This window comes from Dasypus novemcinctus, chromosome 21 (genome assembly GCF_030445035.2).
Source record: "Dasypus novemcinctus isolate mDasNov1 chromosome 21, mDasNov1.1.hap2, whole genome shotgun sequence".
In the NCBI taxonomy this organism is placed as follows: Eukaryota; Metazoa; Chordata; class Mammalia; order Cingulata; family Dasypodidae; genus Dasypus; species Dasypus novemcinctus.
Window position 1 is genome coordinate 44,809,884 of NC_080693.1, and position 19,494 is coordinate 44,829,377.

Below are 19,494 nucleotides of genomic sequence, written 5' to 3' on the forward strand. Positions count from 1 at the left end.
TTGTTGGATTTATCTTCCATCTTCTGTCATGCAAATGCCTTACCAATAAGTCCAGTGTAGTTGCTACTTCTTGCTCACTAGGTCCATTTGGCATGATGTTATCAATATAATGGATCAGTGATGTCTCGTGGGTGACATAATAAGGTCCCTGTGGACAATATGATGACATAGGGCTGGAGAGTTGATATACCCAAGGTAGGACAGTGAAGGTATTTTACTGAAAGCAAACTGTTTCTGGTGGTCCTTAATAATGGCATTGAGAAAAAAGCATTTGCCAGAATAGCTGCGTACCAGGGAATGTGTTGATTTGCTCAAGCAATGATACCACGTCTGGATCAGCAGCTGCAAATGGAGTCACCAGCTGGTTAAGTTTATGATAATCCACTGTCATCCTCCAAGAGCCATCTTTTTTCTACATAGGCCGAATAAAAGAGTTGAATAGGAATGTGGTGGGAATACCCACCCCTGCATCCTTCAAATCCTTGATGGTGGCACTGATTTCTGCAATCTCTCCAGGAATCTGGTATTGTTTTTGATTTACTATTTTGCTAGGTAGGAGTAGTTCTAAGTGGCTTCCACTTGGCCTTTCCTACTGTAAGGGCCCTCGCTCCACAAGTCAGAGAATCAATGTGGGGACTCTGCAGTTGCTGAGTATGTCTATTCCAATTATGAACTCTGGAACTAGGGAAATAACCACAGAATGGGTCCGGAAGACCCACTGGACCCACTGTGAGACAGATCTGAGCTAAAACTCCATTGATCACCTGATCTCCATAAGCCCCTACTCTGATTGGTGGACCAGTGTGATGTTTTGGGTCACCTGGAATTAATGTCACTTCTGAGCCAGTGTCTAATAATTCCTGAAAAGGATCATTTCTTTTTCTCTAATGCACAGTTTCCCTGGTAAAAGGTGATAGGTTTCTTTGGGGAAAGTTGGGAGGAAGATTAACAGTATAAATTTTTGGTAGTATAACAGGATCCTTCCCCAAGGGAACCTAGCCTTCCCCTCATTCAAGGGGCTGTGGGTCTGTAAACTGTCTCACATCTGGGAACTAATTAAGGGGCCGTGATTCTGTTTCTGTTTTTAGGGTTTTGTTCACTCAACTTAGAACTCTTCTGTTTACACAGGTCAAGTAGGAATTTAGTAGACTGGCCATCTATTTTATTTCAAAGTACCCCCACGGTCTATTAGCCAATGCCATAGGTCTTTGCAGCTCACTCTTTTGATTGCTGCTTTGAGTCATTGCAGTAGCCATGCCCACCCTGTCTTTGACTATTAAGTGCTGCTACTTGGCTTCTGCCTTGGGATCCAATCATCCCCACTGTGTTTAAGGATCCTAGTTCTGTGACAGCAGTTCCCACAGTAATAGCTGACCTACAGAGGAGAGAATCCACAGACTTCTCCAGAGAAGACTGAGTTAGTCTCACAAATTTATTCCTCACAGTCCTGGTGAAAGGTGTGTCCTCTGGACATGCTTGGGGTGGGTGGGCAGGTCTTAGATGGTAAATCCATCCTTGTATTCCAGTCTCTCTAAGCCTTTGGATACCCTCATCTACAGTATACCAGGGTAAATCTGGCATCTCAACCTCAGGCACTGTAGGCCAACTTTTGGTCCATATTTCAGCCAGCCACAGAACAAACTATTAGTCCTTTCTAACCCCTCAAGCTACAAGCCCCACTACTATATCATCAACCCACATGTCTCCATTCCAGTCCTTAAAATCCTACTCCTTTCCAATCAGTGCCCTCACTTTAACAGCAGACACCCTGCAAGGTTGAGATTTTAGTTTCTGTTGTTACTCTGCTACTTGCACAATGAGACTCTGAGTCTAGTTTTCAGAAATCTGAAGTCTGTGGTTGCATGAAACAAGATTTTCTTTTAGAACACACATAAAACTTCCACATCATTCATGCAGCACTTAAGTTGCAAATTTGAATACTTAAGTTCATCCTTTTCCTTTGTAACTGTATCCAGCATATTTAGGAACAGCCAGCCAATATCACTGTACCTTTTAACTCCACAAAACTCTGTTAAGGTGTTAAAAACACTTTCACCTAGATCCTTGCCTCTTATAAGCATGGAAGTAGTCATATCCAGTGGTGATATTTTGTGTATCTCTATTGCCAACTCATGCCATGGACTGTCAGTGGCCTCTTGATTATTGGAAACAGGGTCATTCGTGCCCTTGAATCTAATCAGAGTAGAAAGTCAATTGCAAAAATCCCCAAACCAATTCAGAAATCCCATTTTTGCACTTAAGGTAGCTATCTTGTTATTAGGAATGGTACATGAAATTACGTATTCTCAAATACTCAAAAAATAGATACACAGATGAATGGATAGAGAGAATGATATGCAAATAGGGAAAAATGTTAAAATGGTGGATCTGGGTACCTGGGGGAAAGCAGACATTTGTTGGAATTTTCAGTGTGGTTTTTGTATTATTTTTGCAACTGCCCTGTGAGTTTGAAATTACTTAAAAATAAAAAATAAAAACAAAACAAAACAAAACCCAAAAAGTAGTTGTGTACTGATGTGCTAGTATTATAAAGGTAAGAAAAGACCACACACTTTATGACTCTCTGAAAATGAAAATGAAAAGCTTATAGAAATAATGTAAAATATTTAATTCAATAAATCTTAACAAATCTCAACATGGGGTTAAAATTTAAGTTCTAGATTTTGAAAAAAGAAAAATAATATAAAGTAAGCATTTCCTTTAAAATTCTTTATTTTTATTTTTTGAGGGAAATAATTACACCAAATAAAAACATAAAATCCCTAAAACTGACAAATTTGAGTATTATAGTTACCTTTAAATTTCTACCTTTTTTTAATCAAAGAAAAAACCTTTCCAGTGTAAAACGTCATTATCTGCTTTTGAAAACTTGAAAGAATCTGAGCTCCATCTGCTGACTAAACATTAGTACTTAACATATTTGCCTTTAGTTATGCCTTGAAATAACCAATTGCTTGCTTTACATGGAAAGGAAAAAAACAAAACAAAACTAATAAGCAATATGTTTGGCTTTAACCTATTTGCATACCTTTGAATATCAAACTATATATAGTAATTAGACTTTGAAATGGAAAAGGGGGAGTCCATACCCATAAACGGCTAATCTGAAATAAAGTTAAAATGAGCAGTTCTTCACTGTAATATGGTATGAACATATTAATTGTAAAGGTAATAGTAAAGACACAAGTATATTCCTCAGCTCTTTGGTAACATATGGATTCCTGGTATTGATTCTGAAGGGACTGTGTCACTGTTGATTAAAAGCCACAGGCACATAACATTTGTTGATTTGAGTGGGGGAAAAACAGTCTACTTGATCTTGCTACATGCAGTGGCACTTTCTTTCCTTTCAGAAAACACTACCATCAACTAACATAACTTCTAAAACAACTGTCGCATTTCTAAATAAGCACAATAACAACCTTAAACATAATCCAAAACAAAAGAATAATGAATCCTAAGCAGCCAAAAGAGATGTGCTTGTGTGCTTAAGTGTAAAGCCTTAAAATTCCTTGGAAAATTTGTTTGCAGGGATGGTAGTGCACTTTTCCCCCCTTAAAGTGAATAATGGATAATTTGTCAATAAAGAATTTCTTTGGGGAAAAAAAGTCCAAAAAAATAAATAAAACAAAAGCTTTATCCCTGGCAATCTAAATAGGTGTTACTATGTTAGTACTGTATCGTCATCCTACATTCTATGAAATAAAGGATCTTAATTTGGTATTAAGTTGACATCTAACCAGATTCTCCCCTTAAAGATTTTTTATGTAAACACATGAACATTAGATTTCTACAGCGCAAATTTTTCATTTTTGATCTAGTAATTCTAATTTCTCTCTCCATATCCTTAATCTTTTCAGCTAATAAATACCAAAGATTGTTACTACTTCTTACTATAAGCCCAGGTGAGAATCTTACCAGATATATAGCGGTTTGGGTTACTTCTGAAACGATCATCCACTAGAATAAGAGCTCCCCAATCATTTTTGTGTCGAATACACCTACAAGAAAATAGAAGGAAAATCAATTAAAAGTAACACTGGGGGGAAAAAAGCTAGATAGAAGATTGAGAGAGTCAATGATGTGTCAGTTATACATTCCTTTAATCAAGGCCATTATTTACAAGACGGTTAAAGAAGCTACTCAATACAATGTATTAAAGTAGGAATAGCAAAAAATCCCCCAGTTCTGCCAACTATTATTAACATATATCCAAGAATGTTATATGCATACCATTTTCAAAAATCAGATAATTATGGAAAATATTTTCCAAAATATTCTTCCTTCAACACACAGTCTATGTTTTACCTTAAATATTACATTAGCTGTAGGTGTAACGTAGATTCCCTCTACTCCTAGAGGATGAGTATTTTTAAAATTGTGAATGGATGTTGAATTTGGTCAAAAGTGTTTTTTGCATAATGGATATAGTCACGTGATTTCCTTCTTCAGACTAATATGGTAGATTACATGGGGTAATTTTCAAATATTGAATGAGCCTTGCATTCCTAGGATGAGCCACATGTTGTGGTGCATTATTCTTCTTATTGATTGCAGGAATCAATTTGCTAATATTTTAAAAATATTTTATTTTAAAATTATTACTCTTGGGGGAAGCCAAGATGGCAGCAGAGTAAGGAGCTCCTGGGGTCAGCTTGTGCTACAGGGCAGTTAGTAATCACCCAGAGCTAACCAAAGTACCTATTTGGGGGCCCCAGGAGACCAGAAGAGTATCCTGTAACATCCTTGAAAGTACGGAAGAAGGAGACTGCCCATCTGCAGAGAGGATTCATGGGTAGAGCTCTCCACACTGAGTAGGTTGGTGTCTGTGGCATAAGCTACCTTGGGAGCTATTCTGTAGCTGGACTTGGAAGCTACATTTTCCAAAAATCAGAGGTGGAAGACACAGTGTGGCACCGACTTCAGCAACTGATTAGTAAATTCAGTTGGCTAAAGTACAATCATAGGAAAAACTAAACTTTGAGCCTATCCAGGTCAGAAGGAGGCCGGTAGCTGCCACAGTAACTCTGCCCCCGGCATGAGGGAAAGTGGGGCTGATTGAAAACCACAGTGCACGTAAGGACCAGCTTCTTTCCACCCAGGTCAGACTGTGGGTCTAGCCTAAACCCCAGGCCCACCTCCAGCAGGGAGGAAAGTGAGGAGACCTGCGCCAGCCTCTCTGGGAAACTGCAAGCCATGCTGCAGAGGCCCAATGTCTAGCCTACTCCAGTGGCACAAGCTGCCTCTGGAGCTGTTCTGTGGCTGGAGTTAGAAGCTCCATTTCCTTTAAACAGTGGAAGCAGAGAACAGTTGTCCACCGACCTCAGTTACTGATTAGTGAGCTTAGCTGGCTAAAGTATAATCCTAGAAACAGCCAGGTCTTTAGCCTGTCCAAGTTAGAAAGAGTCTAATAGCTGTCATTTTGACTCTGACCCTGGCATGAGGGGAATCCAGGCTGACTGAAAATCACAGTGAAGTAAGGGACTAGCTTCTTTCCACCAAGATCAGACTACAGCTCTAGCATAGGCTCCAGCCCCACCTCCAGCAGAGAGGAAGCTGGTGGGACCTGCACCAGGCTCTCCAGGCAACTCCAAGTGCTCTCTGCTGGCACAGACTGAATAGTCAGTGACCTGGGGCTGTATTCCCGCACCCCAATAGGATAGGAGAGGTGCTGGGTATCCTCTGCCTCTCTGGGCAATGGCAGGAGTTTTCAGCCCATGCAAACTGGTTTGTTTAGTGGCTTCAAGTCCATTTCCACCTGTCTCACCATAGGATAGGAGGGGGCTGGTGTTCCCTCAGCCTCTCAGGGCAACTTCAGGTGCTTTTGGCCTGCACAAACCCGACTGTTGAGCACCTGTGGCTCCACCCCCATCTCCAACAGGACAAGAGACAGACTGTTTGCTCAGCCTCTCTGGGTAACTGCACGTGTTTTTGGCCCACACAGCCTGGACTGGTGGGTACTTGTGGGTCCCCCCTTCCCCCCCAGTAGGAAAGGAGGGGGCTGGTGTTTTCCACAGCCTTTCTGGGCAACAGCAGACACTTTTGGCCTGCATTGACTGAACTGCTGGATGCCTATGGATCCACTCTCACCCCCAGTGGAATAGGAGGGGTCTGGTGTCTCCATAGCCTCCCGGGACAACGGCAGGTATTTTCAGCCTACAGGGACTGAACTGTTGGGTGCCTGTGGATCCAACCCCATTACCTAATAGGATAGGAGGGGGCTGGTGTTTTCTCAGCCTTTCCGGGCAATAGCAGGTATTCTCAGCCTAAAGGGACCAGAACTGTTGGGTACCCTTAGAACTACCCCCACCACCTAACAGGAGAGGAGGGGGTTGGTGCTTCCTCAGCCACTCTGGGCAACAGTGGGTACTTTCGGCCTACAGGGACTGAACTTTTGTGTGTTTGTGGTTCTGTTCCCACCCCTTAAGGGCAGAAGGGACAATATACCCTTGGCCCACAGAGATTAGATTATTGGGTACTCTGAAGGGTTCATTCCTACCCTGGCAGGGAGAGGTTCTGCTACTATATCAGTTTACCTGGGCAACTGTGGTCATTTTGGACCCACACAGCACAAATCACCGCCCACAACTATAGTTCCATCCCCACGCCAGGTAGGGGAGGAAGGGGTATAACGTTTCAGTCTCTCTGGGCAACTACAGACAATCTTGTCCTGTCCAACCTGGATTACTATACACAGCTGCAGCTCTGTCCCTATCCAACAGGAGAAAGGTGGGAGAAGTTTCATCAATTCCTGGGGCAACACAGGCAGCTACAGCCTCCACAGCTTGCAGCACCAACTACATCCTTGGCTCCTACTACATAACCAGCAAGGGAGAAAAGACAAGGAAGACCTAAAATAAAGGGAGAAACTGTACCCAGAATAAATATATCTAGCAAGTCAGATTAAAAAAACACCAACCAAAAATTACAATCCATACCAAGTAACAGGAAGATATGGCCCAATTAAAGGAACAAGATAAGCCTACAGATAACATAAAGGAATTGGGACAACTAATCATAGATATTTAAACAAATATCCTTAATATGAGATGGTTAGAGAGATTAAGGATATTAAGAAGACACTGGGGGAGCACAAAGAATTTGAAAGCATACATTAAAAAAATAGCAGACCTTATGGGAATGAAAGGTGCAATAAATGAAATAAAAAATTCACTGGAGGCATATAACAGCAGATGTGAGGAAGCAGAAGAAAGGATTGGTAAGCTTGAAGACATAGCCTCCAAAAGGGAACATACAAAAGAAAAGATGAAGAATGGAAAAAATTGAGCAGGGTCTCGGGGAACTAAATGACAGCAAGAGACATGCAAATTTACATGTTATGGGTGTCCCAGAAGGAGAAGAGAAGGGAAAAAGGGTAGAAGGAATATCTGAAGAAATATTGGTGGAATATTTCCCAACCCTATTGAAGGACATAGATATCTGTGTTGAAGAAGCACAACATATTCCCAACCAAATAAATCCAAATAGACCAACTCCAAGACACATACTCATCAGAATGTCAAATGCCAAAGACAGAGAATTCTGAGAGCAGCAAGAAAAAAACAACGCATAACATATAAGGAATACCCAATAAGATTAAATGTCAATTTCTCATCAGAAACCATGGAGGCAAGAAGGCAGTGGTATGATACTGTAAGAGATTAACTGCCAGCCAAGCATTTTATATCCAACAAGATTATTTTTAAAAAATGAGGGTAAGATTAGAATATTCACAGATAAACAAAAACTTAGAGAGTTTATAACAAAAAGAACAGCTTTGCAGGAAATACTAAAGGGAGTGTTACAGCCTGAAAGAGAAAAGACAGGAGAGAGAGGTTTGGAAGAGAGTCTAGAAATGATGAGTGTATCAGTAACAGTAACTAAAAATGTCAAAAATAAAATGACAGATAAAATGCAAATATCAAAATGAATGAAAGAAGAACTGCCTTTATGTTAATGGATTAAACTCCCCAATTAAAAGACACAGACTGGTGAGATGGATAAGAAAATACGAGCCATCTATATGCTGTCTGCAAGAGACTCACCTTAGACCCAAGGATACCAATAGAGTGAAAGTGAAAAGTTGGAAAAGATATTCCACGCATGCAGTAACCGCCCCCCCACCCCAAAAAAAAGCTGAGGTAGCTATACCTATATCAGATGATATAGACTTTAAAAGTAAAACTGTTATTAGAGACAAGGAAGGACATTACATATTAATGAAAGGGATGAGGCACCAGGAAGAAATAGCAATTATAAATGTATATGCACCCTACCAGGATGTGCCAAGATACATGAGGCAAATACTGGTGAAACTGAAGGGAGAAATAGACATCTCTACAATAATAGTTGGAGACTTCAATATACCACTCTCAGCACTGGACAGCAATCTGGGCAGAGGATAAATAAAGAAACAGAGTGCTTGAATAATATGATAAATGGACTAAATCTAATAGACATATGCAGAACACTGCACCCCAAAACAGCAGGATACACATTCTTTTCAAATGCTCATAGATTTTTCTCCAGTATAAACCATATGCTGAGTCACAAAGCAGATCTCAATAAATTCAACAAAATCGAAACTATACAAAGCATTCTCTCAGATCATAATAGAATAAAGTTGGAAATCAACAAGTGGCAGAAAAAGGGAAAATTCACATGTATATGGAGATTAAACAGCACAGTCTTAAATAATCAGTGGGTCAAAGAAGAAATTTCAAGAGAAATCATTAAATATCGTGAGATGAATGACAATAAGAATATAACATATCAGAGCCTATGGGATGCAGTGAAGGCACTGTTGAGAGGAAAATTTATAGCCCTCAATGGTTACATTAAAAAAGAAGAGCTAAAATCAGTGACCTAACCACACAGCAAATTAATCTCAAAGGAAGTAGAAGGAATGAAATAACAAAGATCAGAGCAGAAATAAATGAAATTGAGAACAAAAAAACAACAGAGAATTAACAAAACCAAAAGTTGGCTCTTCAAGAAGATTAACAAAATCGACAAATTTTTACATAGACTAAGGAAAAAAAAAAAAGAGAGAATATGTGATTAAATGAAATAAAAAATGAAAATGGGAACATTACTACTGACCCCACAGAAATAAGAGAGATCATAAGAGGATACTATGAACAACTTTATGCCAAAAAAGACAATGCAGATGAAATGGAAAAATTCCTAGGAATATACAAACAACTACACTGACCCTAGAAGAAGAAGAAGACCTCAACAAACCAATCACAAGTAAAGAGATAGAAACAGTCATTAAAACAGCTCCCCAAATGAAAAGCCCAGGACCAGATGGTTTCACAGTTAAGTTCAACCAAGCATTTAAAGAAGATTTAATATCAATCTTACTCATGCTCTTCCAAAAAACTGAACAAGAAGGAACGTTCCCAAACTCATTCTATGAAGCCAATATCACCCTAATACCAAAGCCAGATAAAGATATTATGACCCATTTCTCTAATAAAAACAGATGAAAAAACACTCAATAAAATACTTGCTAAACAAATACAACAACATATTAAAAGAATTTATCATGATCAAGTGGGTTTTATACCAGGTATGCAAGGGTGGTTCAACAAGAAAATCAATCAACATAATATACCCCCTGAATAAATCAAAGGAGAAAAATCACATGATTTTTTTGATTGACGCAGAAAAGGCATTTGAGAAAATACAGCATCCTTTCTTGATAAAAAATACTACAAAAATAGGAATTGAAGGAAACTTTCTCAACATGATAAAGGCCACATATGAAAAATCCACAGCTAACAATGTACTCAATGATGAAAGACGGAAAGCTTCCCCGCTGGGACCAGGGACAAGACAAGGATGCCCTTATCACCACTGTTGTTCAATATAGAGCTAGAGGTTCAGGCTAGAGCAATCAGGCAAGAAAAAGAAATAAAAGGAATCCAAATTTGAGAGGAAGAAGTAGAACTTTCACTATTCACAGATGATATGATATATATCTAGAATGTCCTGAAAAATGACAACAAAGCTGCTAATGATTTCTAATGATTTCAGTAGAGTGTCAGAATACAAGATCAATACTCAAAAATCAGTGGCATTTTTATACACTAGTAATGCGCAATCTGAGGAGGAAGTCAGGGAAAAAATTTCATTTACAATAGCAACTAAAAGACTCAAATACTTAGGAATAAACAACCAAGGATGTAAGCACTTGTATTCAGAAAACTAGAATGCATTGTTAAAGAAATAAAAAAAAACCTAAATAACTGGAAGAACGCTCCTTGCTCACAGATTGGAAGACTAAATATCATTAAGATGTCAATTCTACCCAAACTGATATACAGATTCAATGCAATCCTGATAAAAATTCCACCAGCATTTTTTAAACAAATGGAAAACACAGTTATCAAATTTATCTGGAAGGGAAAGAGGCCACAAATAACCAGAAACATCTAAGGAAAAGTGAAGTTGGAGGATTCTTACTTCCAGTCTTTAAATCATATTACCTAGCTACAGTGGTTAAAACCAGCATGGTATTGGCATAAAGATAGGTGCATAGACAATGGAACCAATTGATGGTTCAGAAACAGATGCTCAATCTATGGCCAAGTGATTTTTGACAAGCCTGCCAAACCCACCCAGCTGGGACAGAACAGTCTATTCAACAAATGGTGCTGGGAGAACTGGATATCTATAGCCAAAAGAAAGAAAGAAGACCCCTGTATTAGTCAGCCAAAGGAGTGCTGATGCAAAATACCAGCAATTGGTTGATTTTTTAAAAGAGTATTTAGGGTAGGAGCTTACAGATACCAGGCCATAAAGCATAAGTTACTTCCCTCATCAAAGTCTATTTTCATGTGTTGGAGCAAGATGGCTGCTGATGGCTGCAAGGGTTCAGGCTTCCTGGGTTCCTCCCTTCCAGGGTCTTGCTTCTCTCTGGGTCCAAGGTTCCTTTCTTCCTAGGTCTTGCTTCTTCCTGGGCTCAGGTCCTCTCTTCCTGGGGCTGGCTTCTCTTTCATCTGTGAGCTTAATTCCTGGGGCTCCAGGTTAAGGCTTCAGCATAAAATTCCAACATCAAAACTTCAACATTAAAAACACTCAACTCTGTTCTTTGCGATGCCTTTTATCTGTGTGTCCCTACCCACCAAGGGGTGGGGACTCAATGCCCTTATTATAACTCAGTCATGCCCAGGTATGGATCAGATTACAAACATAATCCAATATCTATTTTTGGAATTCATAACCTTATCAAACTGCTACAACCCCTATCTCATACCTTATACAAAAACTAACTCAAAATGGATCAAAGACCTAAATATAAAAGCAAGTACCATAAAGCTCCTAGAAGAAAATGTAGGGAAACATCTTCAGGACCTGGTGGTAGGTGGTGGGTTCTTAAACATTACACTAAAAGCAAGAGCAATGAAAGAAAACATGGATAAATGGGACTTCTTCAAGAAGGTGAAAAGGCAGCCCACTCAAAGGGAGAAAATATTTGGAAACCACATATCCAATAAGGGTTTGATATTTGTTCTATATGAAGAGATCATACAATTCAACAATAAAAGAGCAAGCAATCCAATTAAAAATTGGGCAAAAGATTTAAATAGACATTTCTCCAAAAAGGAAATACAAATGGCCAAAAGCACATGAAAAAATGCTCCATATCAGTAGCTATTAGGGAAATGCAAATCAAAACAACAATGAGCTATCATCTAACACTGCACAGTATGGCCATTATTAAAAAAAACAGACAACAATAAAGTGCTGGAGAGGATGTGGAGAAATAGGAACAGTCTTTCACTGTTGGTGGGACTGTAAAATGGTGCAGTTCTGCGGAAGACAGTTTGGGGTTCCTCAAGATGCTAAATATAAAACTGCCATATGATCCTGCAATTCCTCTACTAGGAATATATCCAGAAGAACTAAAAACTATGACATGAACAGACATCTTCCCACCAATATTCATAGTGGTATTATTCACAATTGCCAAAAGATGGAAACAACCCAAGTGTCCATCAACCAAGGAAGGAATAAACAAAATGTGGTATATACATATGATGGAATACTATGCTACAATAAGAAGGAATGAAATTGGGACACATATGATAACATGGATGAATCTTGAAGACATTATACTAAGTGAATTAAGCCAGACACAAAAGGACAAATATTGCATGGTCTCATTAATATAAACTAAATATGAAGAATAAACACATGAAGTTAAAATCTAGGGTATAGGTTGTTAGGAGATAATAGGAGGGTTGAGAAGAACTACTGATGCTTAATGTATGTAGAATTTTTAATTAACTTGAAAAGTGTGGAAATGGATAGAGTTGATGGTAACACATTATATTGAGTAGAAACTGGTTTATAAATGGGATTGTGGCTGAAAAGGGTAGTCAGGGGAAGTAAATGTCAACTGAAAGAAAGCTAGAGAATAATCTAGGGACTGAATAGCACAGTGAACCCAGAGGTGGAAGAGAATTGGAAATAGTACAGGTGGGGAAGCAGATTTGGCTCAACTGATAGAGCATCTGCCTACCACAAGGGAAGGCCAGGGTTCAAACCCAGGGCCTCCTGACCCGTGTGGTGAGCTGGCCCATATGCAGTGCTGATGTGCATAAGTAAGGAGTGCCATGCCACACAGGGGTGACCCCCACATAGGGGAGCCCCACATGCAAGGAGTGCACTCCATAAGGAGAGCCGCCCTGTGCAAAAAAGGTGCAGCCCGCCCAGGAGTGCTACCGCACACATGGAGAGCTGATGCAGCAAGATGATGCAACAAAAAGAGACACAGATTCCTGGTGCTACTGGCAAGAATACAAGTGGACACAGAAAGCAGACAACTGGTGGGGGCGGGGGGAAGGGGAGAGAAATAAATTTTTTAAAAATCTTAAAAAAATAAATAGTACAAGTGCAAGAATGTCCTCTGAACTAGGACAGATGTATGTACTATTGCAGGGCGGTGGGAATGTGGGGAAGCACTGGAAAACTACAATTTGTGTGACCTATAGTGGTTGGGAAGTGGATGTGGCTATCATACGGAGGGTTCAGGGTTTGATCACCAGGGTGGTCACCAGGGTTTGATCAGAGGGTGACCCGTGTGGTAAGCTGGCCCATGTGCAGTGCTGCCACACGCAAGGAGTGCTGTGCCACGCAGGGGTGTCCCCGCATAGGGGTGCCCCACATGCAAGGAGTGTGCCCTGCAAGGAGAGCTGCCTCGCATGAAAAAAGCACAGTCCACCCAGGAGCGGCGCCGCACACATGGAGAGCTGACACGGCAAGATGACGCAACAAAAAAGAGATGCAGTTTCCCAGTGCCACTGGATAATGCAAGCAGACACAGAAGAACACACAGTGAATGGACACAGAGAGCAGACAACGTGGGGGAAGGACAGAAATAAATAAAAAATAAATCTTAAAAAAAAAAAGAATGTGGTTAACAGCCATATTATAACATTCTTGCATCAATGCCAAAGATGTACTGTGTTGATAATGCAGGTGTATGGAAAACACGTGCCAAATGTTCGCTATGTACCATGGTTGGTGGTAACAGTCTGATGATATTATCTCATAATCTGCAACAAATGTTGCACCATGGTGTAGTGTGTTGGTGAAGGGGTGTTGTATGGGAATTATATACATGTATATGATTGTTTTGCAAGTTCACAACCTCTGTAATAAAAATATATATCTTTAAAAAACAGGGTAGGTTGGGAGAAAAATATACCAAATATAAGATAGGGACTGTAGTACGTAATATTTTGATGATGATCTTGCATAGTTTGTAACAAATGTTTCACTACAATGCAAAGTGTTGGTGGAGGAGTGATGTATGAGACCCCTGTATGATGTTATGTATGTTTATTTTGTAAATTCACAATCTTTACGATACACTTATTGTTTATGTATGTTCATGAATGAATACTTCAATAAAATATATTTTTAAAAACTATTACTATTATTTAAACAAGACAAAGGGTATAATACAATGTTTTTAAATATATTTACATATTTACAAGGTTGTGCAACCTAAACCACTCTCTAATTCCAGAACACTACCATCACCTCAAAGAAGTACCCTTTACCCATTAGCAGTCACTTTCCATTTCCCCTCCCCACATTCCTTAACAACCACTAATCTACCTTCTGTCTCTATAGATTTGACTATCCTGGGCATTTCATATAGCTGGAATCACATAGTATATGGCATTTTGTATCCACTTTCTTTCACTTAGAACCCTGTTTCCAGGGTTCATCAATATTCTATCATCTATCAGTGCTTCATTCCTTTTCATTGCCAAATAATATTCCATTGTATGAATATGGATACACATTCTGTTTATCCACTCATAAACTAATGGACATTTGGGCCGTTTTCACTTTTGACTATTATGACTAATGCTACTATGAATATTCATGGATAAGGTTTGGTGTGAACACATGTTTTCAACCCTAGGAATGAAATGCTGGGTCAAATGATAACTCTATGTTGAAGTATTTGAAGAACTGACAAAATGTTTTCCATAGTAGCTGCATAATTTTATATTCCCACCAGCTATGTATAAGGGTTCCAGTTTCTCCACATCTTCATCAATACTACTTGTTGTCCAGATTTTTTATTGTACATGTCCTAGGTATCTCATTGTGGATTTGATATTTATTTCCTCAACTAATGATGCTGAACATCTTTTCTTATGTTATTGGCCACTTATGTATCTTTTTGGAGAAAATGTCTATTCAAATTATAGATTCGATTTTAAATGGAATTTTTGATGTTTTATTAAGTTGTAAGAATGCTTAAATAGATACTAGAATCTTATCATATATGTCATGTTCAAGTATTTTCTCCCATGCATGTGTATTCTTTTCTGTTTTTCTAAATAAGATTTATTTATTTATTCCCCCCCTTGCTCCCCTTGTTGTTTGTGCTCCCTGTCTGCTCTCTGTGTCTGTTCATTGTGTCCTCTTTGTGTCTGTTTGCCTTCTTTGGGGAGGCATGGGGAACCAAACTCGGGACTTCCCATGTGGGAGGGAATCACCCAATTGCTTGAGCTACACCAATTCCCCTCTTTTCTCTTTCTTGATGGTGTCTTCTGAAGAACAAAAGAGTTTTAATTTTGACAAATTCCAATTTACCTAACTTTTGTTTAGATACTTGGGCTTTTGGTTTTAGATCTAGGAAACCACTGCCTAATCCAAGGTCAAGAAGATTTACACCTTTGTTTTATTCTAAGAGTTTCAGACTTTGAGGTCTTATATTTAGGTCTTTGACCCATTTTGGGGTAATTTTTGTATATGCTGTAAGGGAGAGGTCAACTTCATTTTTTTCTGTGTAGCTATCCAGTTGTTTCAGGACCATTTGTTGAAAGACTTCCCCCACTAAATTTTCTGGGCACTCTTGTCAAAAATCAGTTCACTGTAAATGTATAGGTTTGTTTTCGGACTCTCAAGTCTGTTCCATTGATCTGTATTTCTATCCTTATGTTGGTACAACACAGCCTCAATTATTATAGCTTTACAGTAAGTATGAAATCGAGAAGTAAAAGTTTTCCAACTTTGTTCTTTTGCAAGATTGTTTTGGGTATTCTGCATTCCATATGAAATTTAGGAACAGATTGTCAATTTATGCAAGAAAGGCAGCTGGAGTTTTGATCAGGATTGTGCTGATCAACTTGGGGAGTGTTAATATTTTAACAGTTTTAAGTCTTCCAATCCATGAAAAGAGGATTCTAATTATTTAGAAATTCCTTTCAACAATGTTTTGTAGTTTTCATAGTGTACAAGTCTTAGATTTCTTTTGTTAAATTTATTCCCAAATATTTTATTTTTTTTCAGTGCTATTGTATATGGTACTGTTTTCTTAATTTCATTTTTGGATGGTTCCTTGCTAGTAATATAGCAATGAAATGATTTTTGTATATTGATCTTGTATCCTGCAACCTTTCTGAACTCATGTATTATCTCTAATGGTTATTTTTTTAAGGATTCCTTAAGATTTTCTGTGTAGAAGATAATTTCAATTTTAAGTAGAGTTTTATTTCTTCCTTTCCAATTTTGGGTACCTTTTATTTCTTTTTCTTGCTTAATTTCCCTGGCTAGAAACTTGTATTAGTCAGCCAAAGGGGTGCTGATGCAAAATACCAGAAATTGGTTGGTTTTTATAAAGGGTATTTATCTGAGGTAGGAGTTTACAGATACCAGGCCATAAAGCATAAGTTACTTCCCTCAACAAAGCCTATTTTTACGTGTTGGAGCAAGATGGCTGCCAATGTCTGTGAGGGTTCAGGCTTCCTGGGTTCACCTCCTGTTTTCTCCACAAGGTCAGCTGTAGACTATCAGGCAAACTGCTCTGTCTCTTTCCCCAGGCTCCAGCTTAAGACTTAAGCATCAAACTCGAACACCAAAACTCCAACATTAAGAGCCCCCAACTCTGTCCTTTGCCATGCCTTTTATCTGTGAGTTCCCACCCACCAAGAGGTGGGAATTCAATGCCCTAATGATGTGGCCCAATTAAAGCCCTATTCATAACTCAATCACGCTCAGGTACAGATCAGATTACAAACATAATCCAATATCTATTTTTGGATTCATAACCATATCAAATTGCTACAAACCTCCAGGACAATGTCGAATAGAAACAGAGAGTGGACATTCTTGTCTTGTTTCTGATCTTAGGGAAAAGTTTTCAGCCTTTCACATTTAAGTATGATGTTAGCTGTAAGTTTTTCATAGATGCCTTTATTAAGGTTAAGTTCCGGGAAACGGACTTTGGCCCAGTGGTTAGGGCGTCCGTCTACCATATGGGAGGTCCGCGGTTCAAACCCCGGGCCTCCTTGACCCGTGTGGAGCTGGCCCACGCGCAGCGCTGATGCGCGCAAGGAGTGCCGTGCCACGCAAGGGTGTCCCCCGCGTGGGGGAGCCCCACGCACAAGGAGTGCGCCCGTGAGGAAAGCCGCCCAGCGTGAAAAGAAAAGTGCAGCCTGCCCAGGAATGGCGCCGCCCACACTTCCAGTGCCACTGACGACAACAGAAGCGGACAAAGAAACAAGCCGCAGAAGCGGACAAAGAAACAAGATGCAGCAAATAGACACCAAGAACAGACAACCAGGGGAGGGGGGGAAATTAAATAAAAAAAAAAAAAAAAAAAGGTTAAGTTCCCTTCCATTCCTAGTGTGTTTACTGTTTTTATATTGAAATTGAGTTGGATTTTGTCTAATGATTTTTTTTTCACCTATGGGGAAGACCATGTGGTTTTTGTCTTTTATTTTAAGAGTCTGGCATATTACATTGATTGGTTTTCATATGTTGAACCAACCTTGCATTCCTGGTATAAATTCCACTTAATTATAGTGTATAATCATTTTGATACATTGCTTGATTCTATTAGTCAATATTTTGTTGAGGATTTTTGCACCTATATGCATACATGATTTTGGTCTTTGTCTTCTTGTGATATCTTTGGTTTTGATATCAGGTAATACTGGCCTTTTACAATGAGTTGGAAAGTTTCCCTTTTATATTTATTGAAAGAGTTTGTGAAAGACTGGTGTTAATTCTTCTTTAAATGTTTGGTAGAATTCACCAGTGAAACTATTTGGTCCTCTGCTTTCCTTTGTGGGGAATTTTTAAATCACTAATTCTATGTCTTTGTTATAGATGATTTCTATAGTATAGCCATTCCAGCTCTATTTTGGTTACTGCTACCAAAGTATATTTTTTTATTCTTTTGCTTTTAACATATCTGTTTTTTAATCTAAAGTGTATCTCCTGTAGATAGCATATCATTGGATAAAGGTTTTTTTTTTAACCCACTCTGCCATTCTTTGACTTTTGACTGGAGTGTTTAATCCATTTACATTTAATGTAATTTCTGATAAGGTAGAACTTACATCTCCTACTTTGCTATTTATTTTTTATATGTCTTATGTTTTCTGTTCTTCTGTTCCTTCATTATTGCCTTTTGGGTAAAATAATTTCTAGTGTACCATTTTAATCCCCTTGTAATTTCACTTATATATTTTTCAGTTATTTTATTAGTGATTACTTTGCGGATTACACTGAAAACCTTAATTTATAACAATCTAGTCTGGGTTAATATCAACTTAATGTCAAAAGTATATGAAACTTTGCTCCTGTATGGCTCCATTCCCCCCCTCCTCTTTTCTGTTGTTTTTGTCAAGTAAATTTAATTTTTATACATTGTATGCCTATTGTAGAAAAGAATTAACACTGCAGACCTGTTTATTCATAGAAAGGCCTGCTTACAAGCTGGACCTTAGGTGACATCTGGGAACAAAGACTTCGGGGGGATCCCCAACATTAACTCATAAGAGTGGCTCACTGGCCTAAAATATCTGTGCTAACAGTATGATTTTTGTTGCTTTCCTTCTGGGAGCCTGGAATTTGGTATGAGCTAGGCAGAGGCTACCTATGTGACCAGCTCCCAATAAAAACCCCAGGCACCAAGTTCCTAATGAGCTTCTCTGGTTGGCAATATTTCACACGTCTTGTCAAACTCATGGTTGGGGAATTAAGCAATTAATTTCTACATGACTTTACTGGGATAAGACCTTTGGAAGCTTGCACATTGATTTTCCTGGATGTTGTCTCATACATATTTTTCACTTTGTTGATTGTGCTTGGTACCCTTTCACTATAATAAATCATATCTATGAGTAAGACTGTATGCTGGGTCCTATGAGTACTCCTAACAAATTATCTAACCTGAGGTTGGTCTTGGGGACCCCCAAGAAAATGCCTATCACTACAGATTTTTAATTATTGCTTTATGCAGTTTTTTTTTAATCAGACAGGAGAATACTGTATTTACCTTTACTTGCGTTTATCAGTATTCTTTATTTCTTCACATGGATATGTGTTACTGTTTAGTGTCCTTTCATTTCAGCCTGAAGAACTTCCTTTAGCATTTCTTGTAGAGCAGGCTGGTTAGCAGCAAATTTGATTTCTTTGGGTTTTTTTTTTTAAGATTTATTTTATTTATTCCACTCCCCCAACTCCACCCCCACCACCTGCACTCACTGTGTCCTGTGTCCATTTGCTGTGCATTCTTCTGTGTCTGCTTGTCTTCTTTTTTTGCCTTCTCTTTAGGAGGCAATGGGAACTGATCGCAGGAACTCTGGCATTGGAGAGAGGCACTCAATCACTTGAGCCACTTCATCTCCCTGGTTTGTTGTGTCTCTCATTGTCCCACCTCTGTGTCTTTTTTGTTGTGTCTCCTTGCTGCATCAGCTCATCCTGCAGGCCAGCTCTCTGTGGAATTGGCCAGTTCTCTGAAGCAGGGGCCAGCTCTTTTCACCAGGAGGCCCCAGGAACCAAACATGGGACCCCTGCCCCCCATATGGTATGTGGGAGCCCAATTGCTTGAGGCACATCCACTTCTCTCTCCTTAATTTTTGAAACTTATTAATAGTTTTGCAGAATACAGAATTCTTGGTTGAGAGTCTTTTTTTTTTTTTTTCT

The 19,494-nt window shown here is 39.0% G+C and overlaps 1 protein-coding gene across 1 annotated transcript in view; it reads right to left on the reverse strand.

Annotated features, from left to right (window-relative positions):
• BRIP1 (BRCA1 interacting DNA helicase 1) overlaps positions 1 to 19,494 on the reverse strand; it is a 289,439-nt gene that overhangs the window by 19,444 nt on the left and 250,501 nt on the right. Inside the window, exon 18 of the mRNA XM_012525899.4 lies at positions 3,940 to 4,022. Coding sequence (XP_012381353.2) covers positions 3,940 to 4,022 — 83 coding nt within the window. The remainder of the gene's footprint in view (positions 1 to 3,939; positions 4,023 to 19,494) is intronic.